Consider the following 13,524-nt stretch of genomic DNA (forward strand, 5'->3'; position numbering starts at 1 on the left):
TGATTTCATGGACTATAGCCTGCTATGCTCCTCTGTCCTCCATTATCTCCTGGAGTTTGTTCAGATTCATGTCCATTCAGCTAATGACACTAACCATCTCTTCCTCTGCCCCACCTTCTCCTTTGCCTTCAATCTTTCCCAGCATCAGGGTCTTTTCCAGTGAGTCAGCTCTTTGTATCAGGTGGCCAAAGTATTGGAGCTTCTGCTTCAGCATCAGTCCTTCCAGTGAATATTCAGGGTTGATTTCTTTAGGATTAACTGATTTGATCTCCTTGTGGTCTATGGTACTCTCAAAGAGTCTATCACTCCTTCCATTTTTTCCCCTTCTATTTGCCATGAAGTGATGGGACTGGATGCTATGGTCTTAGTTTTTTTAATGTTGAGTTTCAAGCCAGCCTTTTCACTCTGTTCTTTCACCTTCATCAAGAGGCTCTTTAGTTCCTCTTCACTTTCTGCTATTAGAGTGGTATCATCTGCATATCTGAGCTTGTTGATATTTCTCCTAGCAATCTTTCCCACTTATGATTCATCCAGCCTGGCATTTTGCATGATTTACTCTGCATATAAGTTAAATAAGCAGGGTGACACTATACAGCCTTGATGTACTCCTTTCCCAATTGTGAACCAGTCCGTTGTTTCATGTCTAGTTCTACCTGTTGCTGCTTTTTTTTTTTAATTTATTTATTTTAATTGGAGGTACCTGTTGCTTCTTGACCCACATACAGGTTTCTCAGGATACAGGTAAGGTGGTCTTCATCTCTGTAAGAATTTTCCAGTTTGTTGTGAACCACACAGAGGCTTTAGCATAGTCAGTGAAGCAGAATTCCATAGTCAGTGAAGTAGAACTCCCTTACTTTTCCATGATCCAACAAATGTTGGCAGTTTGATCTCTGGTTCCTGTCTCTTCGAAACCCAGCTTGTATATCTGAATGTGCTCGGTTCACATACTGCTGAAGCTTAGCTTGAAAGATTTTGAGCATAACCTTGCTAGCATGTGAAATGAGAGCAGTTGTATGGTGGTTTGAACATTCTTTGGCATTGCCCTTTTTTGAGATTGGAATGACCTTTTCCAATCCTGTGGCCACAGCTCACTTTTCCAGATTTGCTGACATATTGAGTATGGTGCTTTAAAAGCATCAGATTTTAGAATTTTAAATAGCTCAGCTGGAATTCTGTCTCCTTTTCTAACTTTGTTCGTAGTAATGCTTCCTACAGCCCATTTGACCTCATACTCCATGATATTCAACTCTAGGTGAGTGACCACACCATCATGGTTATCCAGGTCATTTTTTTATATAGTTCTTCTGTGTATTCTTGCCACCTTTTCTTAATCTCTTCTGCTTCTGTCAGGTCCTTACTGTTTCTTTCCTTTGTCATGACCATTCTTGCATGAAATGTTCCCTTGATATCTCCAGTTTTCTTGAAGAGATCTCTAATTTTTCCCATTCTGTTGTTTTCCTCTGTTTCTTTGCATTGTTCATTTAAGAAGGCCTTATCTCCCCTGGTATTCTCTGAAACTCTGCATTCAGTTGGTATATCTTTCCCTTTCTCTCTTGCCTTTTACTTCTCTTCTTTCCTCAGTTATTTGTAAAGCCTCCTCAGACAACCACTTTGCCTTCTAGCATTTCTTTTTCTTTGGAGTAATTTTGGTCATTGCCTCATATACATTGTAACAAACCTGTGTCCATAGTTCTTCAGGCACTCTGTCAGTTCTAATCCCTTGAATCTATTTGTCACTTCCACTGTATAGTCATAAGGGATTTGATTTATGTCATAGCTAAATTGCCTAGTGGTTTTTCACTACTTTGTTCAATTTAGCCTGAATTTTGCAATAAGGAGCTGATGATCTGAGCCACAGTCAGCTCCAGGTCTTGTTTTGCTGACTCTGTAGAGCTTCTTCATCTTTGGCTGCAAAGAATATCTCAGTCTGATTTCAGTGTTGACTGTCTGGTGATATCCATGTGTGGAGTCATCTCCTTGTGTGGAGGTTATTGGAAAAGGTTTGCTATGACCAGCTTGTTCTCTTGACAAAACTCTATTAGCCTTTTCCCTGCTTCATTTTTTACTCCAAGGCCAAACTTCCCTGTTATTCCAGGTATTTCTTGACTTCCTACTATTGTGTTCCAATCCCCTAGGATGAAAAGGACATCTTTTTTTGGTGTTAATTCTTCAATGTGCTGTAGGTCATCTAACCGGCCAACTTCAGCTTCTTTGCTCTCAGTGGTTTGGGCATAGACTTGTTTATGTGGTGTTGTACATAACTTGTACATATGTTGTACATAGACTTGTACTTGTGATGTTGAATGGTTTTCCTTGGAAATGAACCGAGATCATTCTGTTGTTTTTGAGATTGCACCCAAGTACTGCATTTCGGACTCTTGTTGACTATGAGGGCTATTTATTTTTTCTTTCTTTTTTTTTTAAATTGTTTTATTTTTTTATTGGACACACAGCATGTGGGATCTTAGTTCCCCAACCAGGGATCGAACCCATGCTCCCTCCATTGGGAACTCAGAGTCTTAACCACTCGACCACCAGGGAATCCCCTATTTATTTTTTCTAAGGGATTCTTGCCCACAGACTATAATAGATATAAGGTCATTTGAATTAAATTGACCCATTCCCATTCATTTTAGTTCACTGATTCCTAAGATGTCAATGCTCACTCTTGCCATCTCCTGCTTGACCATGTCCAATTTACCTTGATTCATGGATCTGACATTCCAGGTTCCTACATGATGCTATTCTTTATTAGCATTGGACTTTACTTTCACCGCGAGACATATCCACAACTGAGCATGTTTTCCATTTGACCCAGCCACTTCATTCTTTCTGGAGATACTAGGAATTGCCTTCCACTCTTCCCCAGTAGTAGCATGTTGGACACCTTCTGACCTGGGGACCTCATCATCCAGTGTCATACCTTTTTGCCTTTTCATATTGTTCATGGGGTTCTTGAAGCAGGAATATTGGAGTGGTTTGCCATTTTCTCCTCCAGTGGACCACATTTTGTTGGAACTCTCCACTATGACCCGTCCATCTTGGGTGGCCCTGCACGGCATGGTTTATAGCTTCACTGAGTTACACAAGCCCAATCACCATGACAAGGCAATGATCAATCAAGATGCCTCTTAGACTCTCTCAAAAAAAAAAAAAAAAACCCTCCCCTCTGGGTCTTACACCATCAGGCTCCTCCAGTCTTCCCTTTCATTCAGGGTCCCAGTCTTTCTTCAGGCCCTTCTGCTCTGCAGTGGAGGATCTGTTTTCCTGCCCCTGCAATGCACCTGCTCAGGGCCTCTCCTCACAGCTCCTTGACTTTCTTGTTCTGGAGACTTTAACACCCCACCCCTCTTGAGCCATCCATGGCTTCCTCATAGCCATGTCACCAGGAGCTACCCCAACGCTGAGCTCTCTGGCTGTGGATCTGTTTCTGCCAGAGTCTTCAAGCCTTCCACTTTGCTTCTCCTCCCCTTCACCAGACCTGTTTAACAGCCTTTGACCACTGGAGCCCTTGCAACCTGAAGTCAGTCAGTCCTGGACTGGGGTTCAGGGAAGTTGTCAAAACAAGGAGCTAGTCAATTCCACATTGGAAATTATGAGAATGCTCCAGAGAAAAAATCTGTGGATCTGAGGCAAAAAGGGCATATTTCAGGAACCAAAAAAAGTTTACTGTGGCTGGGGCCTAGGGGAGGATGTAAGGGAGTGTGTCTGGTTATAGCATCTTTGGTAGTTATAACAGAAAACTCCTGCTCAACTAGCAGGTGTTAGCTACATAGCAAGAAATCAAGAGGTCTGGCAGTGTAGCAAGACCACCGAAGACCCCGGTAATATATGACTTTTGTGTGCTTCCATTCTTAGTGTCAGCTTTTCCTTGGGTTTTCACCCCTTATGGTTGCCAGATAGTGCTGCAGGCTAGGTGTCACATCCAGACAGAACATCCAGCTGACGGAAGAGGCTGGCTGTTCCTGTGGGTGGCTCTATCAATTCCTCAGCAGACTTCTGTCATTGGCCAAGATCAAGTTGACGTTGACCATGGGAAATTCATATTGGAGGAAGAGGATGCTGGGTAGGCAACCAGGAATGTCTGCAACAGGAGCCCCTGAGAGTTGTAAGCATGGAATCATCTGAGTTCAGATAGGAAAATTAGGTGACAGAGTCTGTATGAAAGAATCTCTCCTGGTCCTTAACCTTTGGTTTAGTTTATGTTATTGAATCAGAAACTTTGGCCCCTCTCTCTAAGCCCCTTACTCAAGCCCTCTTCGCTCAGGCTTCAACAGGCAGCTCCCAACCTGCCTCAGTGGTCTTCATGCCTTCATCTTCCCTCTGCCTATCATTGTCTCCTTTTCTTCCTTATTTAGACCAACTGTTGACCCCTTTCTTGTTCAAGGTAAACCTCTCTTTGTTTTAGAGTTCTTATCATGCCTTTTTGGGGACCATTACCCTTTTCTTGTGTCTCCAGGAGATCTTAGCTCCCAGCTCCTCGGCCTATAAACCCAGTCACCTCTTTCCTTTCACCATGTGACCCTCCTGTGGCGCTTGTACTGTTGAGCATGCCCTCTTGGCCTCTCAGGCCTTGGCTGAAACCCACCCCCTTGACCTCTGCCAGGGGGGCTTTCCTTGCTTCTCAACGATCTCTTCCACAGGAGTGACCTGAGCCATCCCCTTCTAATGACTATGAAGGTGGCTCCCATTCAGGGTCCCACAGTCTTTCAAATACCACAGATGCAGAGTCATTCTCTTCTCCCGCCTGCAAACTTTTTCTTCCTCTTGTAATCCCCTTCTGGGTTAATGGTGTCCACCTGATCACCCAATCAGCTGAGCTAGAAACTTACATTGTTCCTCCCTTTCTTACTTCATCCTTTCTGATTTGCTGCCAGTCATATCAGTTCTCCCTCCTGCATGTCTTGAGAATCTGTTCCCAACCCAGCTGCACTACCACAGTCTTAGTGTAACCTTAACCTCTAGGGGCAGGGTTTCGGGACTAAAGTGTTCTCCTTGCAGACTCTGAGAGGATGATGGAGGTCTGCCACAACACTCTGGCCAACTCCTTGAGTATCATGCCAGTTTTGGAGGGACCCACACCACCCCCTGACTCCAACTCCAGAACCTCACCTCAAAGCAGCAGCGGGCAGCAGGAATGCTACCTCGTGTTCATAGGCTGCTCTCTGAAGGAAGAAAGTGTCAAGGACTGGCTGCGGCAGTCTGCTAAGCAGGTGATTTTGAAGCCCAGACAGATCTGGTACCAGTATGACCAGACACTTCAGGGTTGCTGCTGGCCCTGAGGCAGAAGTCCCTCCACCCTCCCTGCTCTCTCACCACTGGTTCTCCTGTCCCAGGTTCAGCCAGCATTTTCAGGGACTCTCAGAGTGGGAGGGAGCCCCTGAGGCAAACTCTAGGCAGAATTGTTTTGCTGACTATCCTGTGAGCCCAGGTTTTCTAAGCCATTTCCATTCCTACTTCCCATGGCAGACTAGAGTTATTAGGTGGCTTAACCAGGACCTAGGTGAAACCTAGCTGTTTTGTATGGACCCTGGATGAGCTTAGTGTACTAAACTCAAAATGTCTTCTTAGCTGAACCTAGTTCATAGCCTCTCCTGTGTTCTGAGCCCAGCATCTACTGTACTTTGGTTCTCTCTCTAGAATGGAGATACAAAAAGATATGCTTAGAGCCCTTTGCAAACCAAGACTCCAAGCATAGACAGCAGAAGCCCCAGAGAGAGGTACGGGGAAGGGGAGGCTTGCCTGTAGATACGCACAGGCATCATTAGTCCAGTACTACAAAGAAAAAAATCCAAACTGGAGTTAAAGTCATCTAATATGCTGCAAGCTTTGGGTGCTAAGCCTCAGTGCACAGTCTGAGGTTTAGCTTATCCTAGAACTCTGGAAATAGAGTTGGCTGCAGCCCAGGTCTACTGTACATGCCAGGTTGCGACCTGTCTTTTATACTAAGGGGAGATGACTGCCTGCAGACTGTGTCTTTCTCAGACTCAGTGGCTGTTGTTGTTTAGTCACTGGGAAAAACTCTTAAATGGTATTGGACTATAAGACCTCCAGTCCTTTTGTCTACATGTCTGTCACTGGTGGGATTTAGGATTGAGAATCTTCAAAGAGGCAGAAACATACCTATTTACAAAAGCATCAGTCTGATTCTGCCAGTTGTTCCCCCCTGGCATGTAGGACTCTGGGGGGAAAGTGATGCTCTCCAGGGGCAGACAGGCAGGGTATTACATCCAGGCCATGACGGCGCTTGTGCTTCCCCCTCTACTGGCATCTCAGTCATGTAACCAACCCCAGAGCTCTGACCCTAGCCCTTCCATGTACTCCATCAGCTCTGTTGGGACCTAACTCCCATTACTTCTCTGCACAGAAGCCTCAGAGGAAAGCCCTGAAGACCAGGGGGATGCTGACCCAGCAGGAGATCAGGAACATTCATGTGAGTATTCCATCTCGGAGGCCTAAGTCCCCTCAGTGTCCCAAGGCGGTTCTGCACAGCCCTGTCCTTTAGGATTCCTGAGTGAGGTGGCTGTTACTGGGGCATGCTGGAGGTCCCACTTCTCTCAGGCTGCAGAGGGAAGCTGGGTAAAGAGAAACCTCAGCTTAGCTGGCCTTGCAGCCTCAGCGAGAAGGGCAGGTGACCTCTGGTGTTGATGTGGCCATGAGATTGAGGAGAACCCAGTGCCTGTGGGAGGAACGGGTGACATGGAGCTCTGTTTTATCATCCTGTTCAAGCAGCTGCAGAATAGCTGCCCCCTGCCTTTCCTCTGTCCTAGATATAAACCAGCAAGTGCCCAGGTAAAAACTGTCTAGATCCTGAAGTTGCTCATGGGCAGGTTGTGGAATCCTGAGGCCCAGCAAAAGGCCCCTTGAGGAACCCGCTCAGACTCCAGGCTGACTCTGAGACTCTGCCCCAGTCTGCATCCACACTGAAGCCTTTTTCTGATGGCTTGGGGGCAAAGGCCAAAAGGGCCAGAGAGTCCAGGTTGTCTATATGAGCTGTGTCACCAGTCCCAGTGATGGGCAGGCAGGCAGGCAGGACTCTGGACGTCCAGGAGCCCTTGCTGTGGACTTGAGAAAGACCTCTTAATTCTAACAGCTGGGCAACTCTGCATGTTCCTGGTGAGGAGACCAAGGGCACCTCAGAAGGCAAGCAGTGTTGTTTCCCCAGATGTAGACCTTAAACAAGGATTTGAGTGAAGGTAGTTAATTTGGGAAGTGATTCTGTAAGCTACCAATAGGAAAGTGGGAAAGTAAGAGGGAGAAGAGAAAGGTGTATTGTCAAACCAGTACCACTGGGGGCATCTGGGGCTTAATCCCATTAGGAATTCCAGAGTTCCTCCCTGAGAGGTGGGAGAACCTCCTTCACTCATTGTTTGATGGCTGCTGTGGGGATGGTGTGATGGTGTTAATTCCCTAGCATATCTTTTTTTTGCCTGCACTGGGTCTCATGGGCTTTTTGTTGAGGTGCACAAGCTTCTCGTTGTGATGTGTGGGTTTAGTTGCCCTGTGGCATGTGGGATCTTCATTCCTCAACCAGGGATCGAACCTGTACCCCTCACTGTGGCAGCGCAGAGTCTTAACCACTGGACTGCCAGGGAAGTCCCTGTTTTTATTTTTAATGAATGAGTGAATTATAGAAAATGGTCAGCTTAATTCTAACAGGACTCTCTTCCTACAGGTGAAACGCCACCTGGACCCCCTACCTGCAGGCTACTTTTATAATGGCACCCAGTTTGTCAACTTCTTTGGTGACAAGACTGATTTTCACCCACGTATCCTTGGAATCTGAGGCAGAGAGGCTGTGGGGGGTGTGAAAGCCTAGCTGTAAAGAGGGTGTCTGCTAGAGCCATCACAGCCCAGCCTCTGGTGCAGGGTGGGTTTGGGAATACACAGCAAGTCACAGAGGCTGACTTTTCATTTTGTCCTCTTACAGTCATTAAAATTACATTTCTCCTTCATTCAGTGATGGCTGAGGTTACTCGTGGGTTGTAATTTAAATGCAGCTGTGGTAACATCCTGTGGTCATCAGGGATGAGCTGGAGACTGTGTCTGATTACAATAGTTAATCTGTGAAAAAGGTGGATGGGGTGCTGCTGTGTGCTAGTGAAAGCTGAAGGGCTCATTCCTAGGAGCTCATGAAGGGCCCTGTGTCAGCCTCTGTCACACTGTCCTGTTCTTTGTAGCTGTGGTGCTGCCATATATAAAAAAAGCCAGTCAGGTACCTTCTGTACAGGTTGAGCAGTCACTCAGCCTGTACAGATTCCTCTGGCCTGGCAGCTCCCTTGGCCCCCAGGCTCAGGGCTTTCTTCCTTAATGAGGTGCCAGTCATGGACCAGTTCATGAATGACTACGTGGAAGAAGCCAACCGGGAAATTGAGAAGTATAACCGTGAGCTGGAGCAGCAGGAGTATCACGACCTCTTTGAGCAGAAGCCCTAGAGGAAGAAGATCTTGGAGATGGACATTTAAAAGCAGGGTGTCTTAACTTCAGCTCTTCCAAAGGCCTCTCCCTAGAGGGCTGTCTTTGTTCTCCTTGGCCTTTGTGTGCTGCTTGAGTGCATGTTGTCTTTATTCTCTATACAGCGCTGAAGAGCATCGCCTGCACCATTGATTTGGCAGCGGGGTGAGGGTGGGGGTCCTCATGGAGGATGAGCAGACAGACGCTTCCCTTGGTTTGCAGCTGGCAGTCCAGGGCCTCTGGGTCTCTGATAACAGTATTTCCTTTGGGCTGTCACAGCACTGTGTGAGCGTGGGGAGAAGCATTTGGATTGCACAGAGTAGCTGTTGATACACAAAGAATCCTGGCTGCCCAAACTGTGGTCATGGCTGGGGAGGCCAGGCCACCACAGGCCTCAGGCTTCAGACACTGCCCCAGGAGAGCCTTTCTCCCCAGTGGAATGCCTGCCCCCCTGGTTCGGCCCCTTCCATTGAAGGTTCGGTCCCTGTTAACCCTGTGCCCAGTCCTGGAGGAAGCAGCACAAGCCCTGGCCAATCCCAACCATCAGAGCCAGCTGCTTGGACTGAGGTCAACAGTTTCTTCTAAAATGAGGGAATTTCCCTTATGGACTAAACTGAGGAGAAAGACTTGTTCCTTTCCAAAAGTGTGGCTTTTGAATTGACACAAGCAGTCCGCCTTGGGATTGGTTTTGAGCTCCGCTCATGTCATCAGTCTGGTTTGCCTAATAATTCTGGGATGAGAAAAACTGCTGCTCAGGCCTTGCTGGCAGTGTTTTGCCTCACTCTTAAGGGCACTGTCCTTCAACTTCATAGTCTTAGGCCCAGGGTTCTGATCACTTATGGGACATCTTCAGTTGAAGGGCATTCATTCAGTCTCTGGCACCCATACATCCCCTCAGTCTTGCCAGGGAAAGCCTGGTTTTCAGACCAACCTTTAGGCAACTCATGTCCCCAAGCATCATTGCTGGCCTTGGACTAGCTTGGCTTCTGAGAACCAGGAATTTCAGAACCTTCCAATATCGAAGTTAGAATTCCTTCTAGTAGCTTTTTTCCCAGCGGGACTAAAAAGCAGAGGGGAATTTCAAGTGTATCCCATGCCTGACCTCCAGAATTAGTACAGGGAAGAGAGAGGTCACTGATGAGATGTCTGTTAGGACTTCAGCGCCTCAGCTGCCTAGATTGTAAATGCTTTCTGAATTTCACAATTTTTTTTTTGCATGCCTTAGAAAGGAGCACATAGGCAAAACCAGCAAAGTTTTTAGTAATGTAGAGGGGTTTTTGAGAAAGGGCCCTGGCACAGAGGAGAGAGAAAAATGACGGAGCACATGTGATCTGTCACACAGAGGCCTGCATGCAAGTAGTAAAGCAGTTGTTAAAGGCTTGCTAGTAAAATGTACTTAATGTTGGAAGAAAATTTGCATTTGAAGCCAAATGAACAGTACTCCAAATACCATTTAATAAGAACTCTTGCATGAAAAAGGCTTCTGAAAAGACCCATGTGCTCCAGTCCCAGCTCCAAAGCTGCTGGTGACAAGGGCCCACATATGGAGCCCCAGTCTAGGAGCCCTTCACTTCTAGCTGGCCAGAAGCTGGGGTCCACAGTAGGCCTTCCTCTGCTTCAGAATCAATAACCAAGATCTTAAGTGCAATTGATGAGATAAGCAATGAGTTACTGTAGCTTCCTTTAGCTCTACCGAGCTCTTTTTAAAAACTCAAACTTGAGCAGCCTTGTTGGGGGAGGTTGGGGGTGGGGGGACAACAGGCCATCTGCCTCAGGTAGATTGCTGTAACATTTAAATGAATGCTCTCTTTCTTGGAGCTTGAGCCATTTCCTGGCTGCTACACAAAAGAGTTTTTAAAGAGGGGTCGGAAGCCCACCCATAAAAGTGGGTCTTAAACACTGTGTGGGGCTATACCTCCTGGTGGTCTTGTTTTCTGACCATTGTCCATAGAAATGCTCTCTCACCAACTTGCCCCACTGTCCCAAGTCCTCTCCTGTTAGAGGGGAAACTGTGATTACCTCAACTTGAATATGAAACTGTGATTGAAAAAAGTCAAAATGTTAAGTTTCAAAGCCAAAAAGGCAAAACTGGCTGAGGCTTCCACAGACACTCCTCAGCCTGCTTGGGAGTGTGAAGGGCACACTGGCGAAAGGGCATTCCTTGGGGCACACTGGCTGTGCCCTGGTGAAGAGGCACGCTATGGCGCGCTGCGTGAGCTCTTTGAGAACTGAGACTGGGAGGATGCTTCCTCCCCACACTGCTCTTTCTGGAACCTTTGGGGCCTCTGGGTTTTTAATGTGAAGTTTAATATCCACTTGATTCCTCTGGGCACTCCAGGTGGGGGTGTGGTGTCTTAGGCTGTCTCTAGAGGAAGGGCCTTGACACTGGGTTTGAAATTTTGACCTTAGAAGTGGATACCAGAGATCCAGCAAAGACATCAGGTTCCCAGGGACAGGCAGAGTTCTTCAGGAGCTTAATGCTTTTTGCCAACTTTCCTATTAGCAGCTTCAGTTTTATATCACCCCGAGTGAGTGTGATAATGTTGAAGTCGCTGAAGTTATAGGTTATTTTACATTTTGATGTGGGATTTTTCTTTTTTTGATTGGAAAGAGGAGGCAGATATTGGAGAAAAGGGATCACCCTATGAAGGGGCCACTGGCAAGGAGCGGCACTGGCCCCACAGAGTCTTGGGGGCTCTGACCTGAGGCCTAGACGCGAGGCCCTGTGGGTCACAAAAAGTACCCTCCTAAATTCTGTTAGGATTTTGAAAACTTTTGCACAGTAATAAGCTCTGGGTTTGCTCTTCGGGCTTCTCAAAAGGGAAAAGTTAAAGACTATAAGCTATTAAGTATTCCAGCCATGTTGCTGACCTAGATGGATAGTTGTACCTCAAAAAGTAGGTGAGAAACGGCTTCCTCATTGTCCCAGGTTGTCAAATACTAATGACAGAAGAGCTCACTTACGTGCCAAAATTGACTTTTATACTAGTTTTTCAGTGCTTTAATATTTGTAACTTAAATTTTAAAACTATTTACAAACACTACTGTAACTTCAGTGAAACAATTGTGTGATTGAAGCTTTTTGCTTATAGTATTTATTACACTACTTCAGTAAATATATAAGAGTAGCTTTCAATTTATTTTTATATTATTTTCATGTTTTTACTTGCAGTTGTGTATGTGAATTTACCTTGTTAACTGAGATGTAATGCTAAGGACCAATAAACTGTCACTGAACAAGCAGGGCCTCCAGTAGTTGCCTGTTGCTATAGTCTCAAAGTGTTCTTGGGGATTAAGGAGGTGAACTGGGATTGGGGACCTCCCTGCAGCTTCCCTGGGAACGCCTCTGTTGGGGCTGTTGCAGGAGGGGTCCTGGGGACTTGACTCTCCTCCCCAGAGCTCTGAGCTACTGCTGCCGCGAATACAATTCCTAAGAGGCCACCTTGGCCTGGGGTGGGTACTCTCTGAGAGTTCCAGATCCCAAGGAGGAGCTCAGGAAGCCAGCTGTGGGTGCAGGGGTCTCCCGGGGCCCCAGAGATAAGTTCTCCCACCTCACCCTAAGAAACCACATCTGCTGCCCTCAGGCTTGTCTTGGCCGTTAGGGCACCTGGCCTGTACCAGGCTGTATTAAGAACCATTGCTTCACAGGCTGGTAGCTCAGTTTAATTCTGGCCATAGCCCCACTAGGAGGCCACAGTCCCTCTTTAATAATGGGGAATGAGCAAGGCATGAAGGGCCCAGTGGTTGGCCCAGGGGGCAGAGTCACTGCCCTTACCCTGTTAGACCTGAGCACCCCTCCCGGTGCGCCCTCAGCCAGACGGGCCTTGGAACCACATAGTCCAAGGGGGAGGTCCGGCAGAGCCCCCAGAGCTCTTAGGGAAGGCAAGACGACTGCGTGCTTCCTGCCGCAGGTGGCGCACTGTGGCCTGGGGGCCCACTCACATCCTCTATCTACCCAGGTTGGGATAAGGGGCTTCCATCATTTCAGGGGAAAAGGGCTGACTAGGAGGGGTCACCACCAATGTCCACAGAGACCCTGCTTCCTATCCCACCTTCAGTGCAGAGGCCTCTGAACAAAGGAAGTGTCCCACTGGGAGGATCTGGGTGCTGGCTTAAGGGGGAGGGTGCAGGCTCCACCCACAGCCTCCCTCTAATTAAGGTTGGGGAGGTGGTCTTGGGTTTGGAGGCTTGATGTGATGAATCAGTCATGTACAAACCAAACACAAAACTGCCTGCGAGGGATGAAGAGAATTGGGGGAGGGCTCTTGGCCACAGGTTATCACCCTCCTCACAACCTGCTTACCAGAGCCTCCCAACACACTCACCTCTTTCCCCCATGCCCCATCCTACAGGGCTTGACCCTTGATGGAGCTCCTGTACTTGCAGTTCCCGGAAACCACCAGGGTGTGGGGATTACCCCCAGAGAACTGTCAGGGAGGAGAGGCAGAGAGTAAATGGTGAAGAGCTCCAGGGCTGGATGATCTTTTGAGGACCAGGAGGACTCAGATGTCCGAGGATGGAGAAGGGGGCCCTTCCCACCAGGGGTCCACAGGAGGGACGAAGGTGGCTACTGAACTGAACACTAGGGGCATGCCTGACCAAACCAGAGTCCAGAATCAGGGCGTCATGGTGGGACAGACATGTGGAAAGTGATTTGGAGCAGAAGGTGGAGCCGCTGAAATCAGATCACTCTGAGGAGCACAGAGGAATGCTGATGTGTTCACTTCTACCATATAATCTCATATAATCTAGGGAACAGCACAAAGAAAATCTCACTATGACCCTACTGCCAGTTCATGATGGAATGGCTTGGTTGCTCTATGAGGAGTCCAGGGTAGTACCAGCTTTAAGTTCAGCTGGTCTCAGATGTCATCAGATTCCTCTTTCCATCTTTAGTGATTTCTCTGCTGGCAGTAAGCTTCCTCTATGCCACTAACAGGCTCAACACCCTAAGGCAAGACCCAACCTCCCTCTCCAGAGGCAACCCCAAAATCTGGGGTCATATTCTCATCCCTGAATCAGTCACAGAGGTCAGGAGTCACTGATGGGCCTGGCCAGGGGTCACTGCAT

The 13,524-nt window shown here is 47.4% G+C and overlaps 1 protein-coding gene across 5 annotated transcripts in view; it reads left to right on the forward strand.

The window, feature by feature from the left end:
- The window catches only part of DNAAF9 (dynein axonemal assembly factor 9), a 173,895-nt gene extending 162,207 nt beyond the window's left edge, over nt 1–11,688 (forward strand). For all 5 annotated transcript variants that reach the window (XM_065921521.1, XM_065921522.1, XM_065921523.1 and 2 more), the window contains 4 exons: nt 5,002–5,213; nt 6,368–6,433; nt 7,676–7,769; nt 8,323–11,688. In XM_065921521.1, coding sequence (XP_065777593.1) covers nt 5,002–5,213; nt 6,368–6,433; nt 7,676–7,769; nt 8,323–8,435 — 485 coding nt within the window. In that variant the 3' untranslated portion in view covers nt 8,436–11,688. The remainder of the gene's footprint in view (nt 1–5,001; nt 5,214–6,367; nt 6,434–7,675; nt 7,770–8,322) is intronic.
- Nucleotides 11,689–13,524: the final 1,836 nt, after the last annotated feature.

The sequence above is a fragment of the Muntiacus reevesi genome, chromosome 2 (genome assembly GCF_963930625.1).
Source record: "Muntiacus reevesi chromosome 2, mMunRee1.1, whole genome shotgun sequence".
In the NCBI taxonomy this organism is placed as follows: Eukaryota; Metazoa; Chordata; class Mammalia; order Artiodactyla; family Cervidae; genus Muntiacus; species Muntiacus reevesi.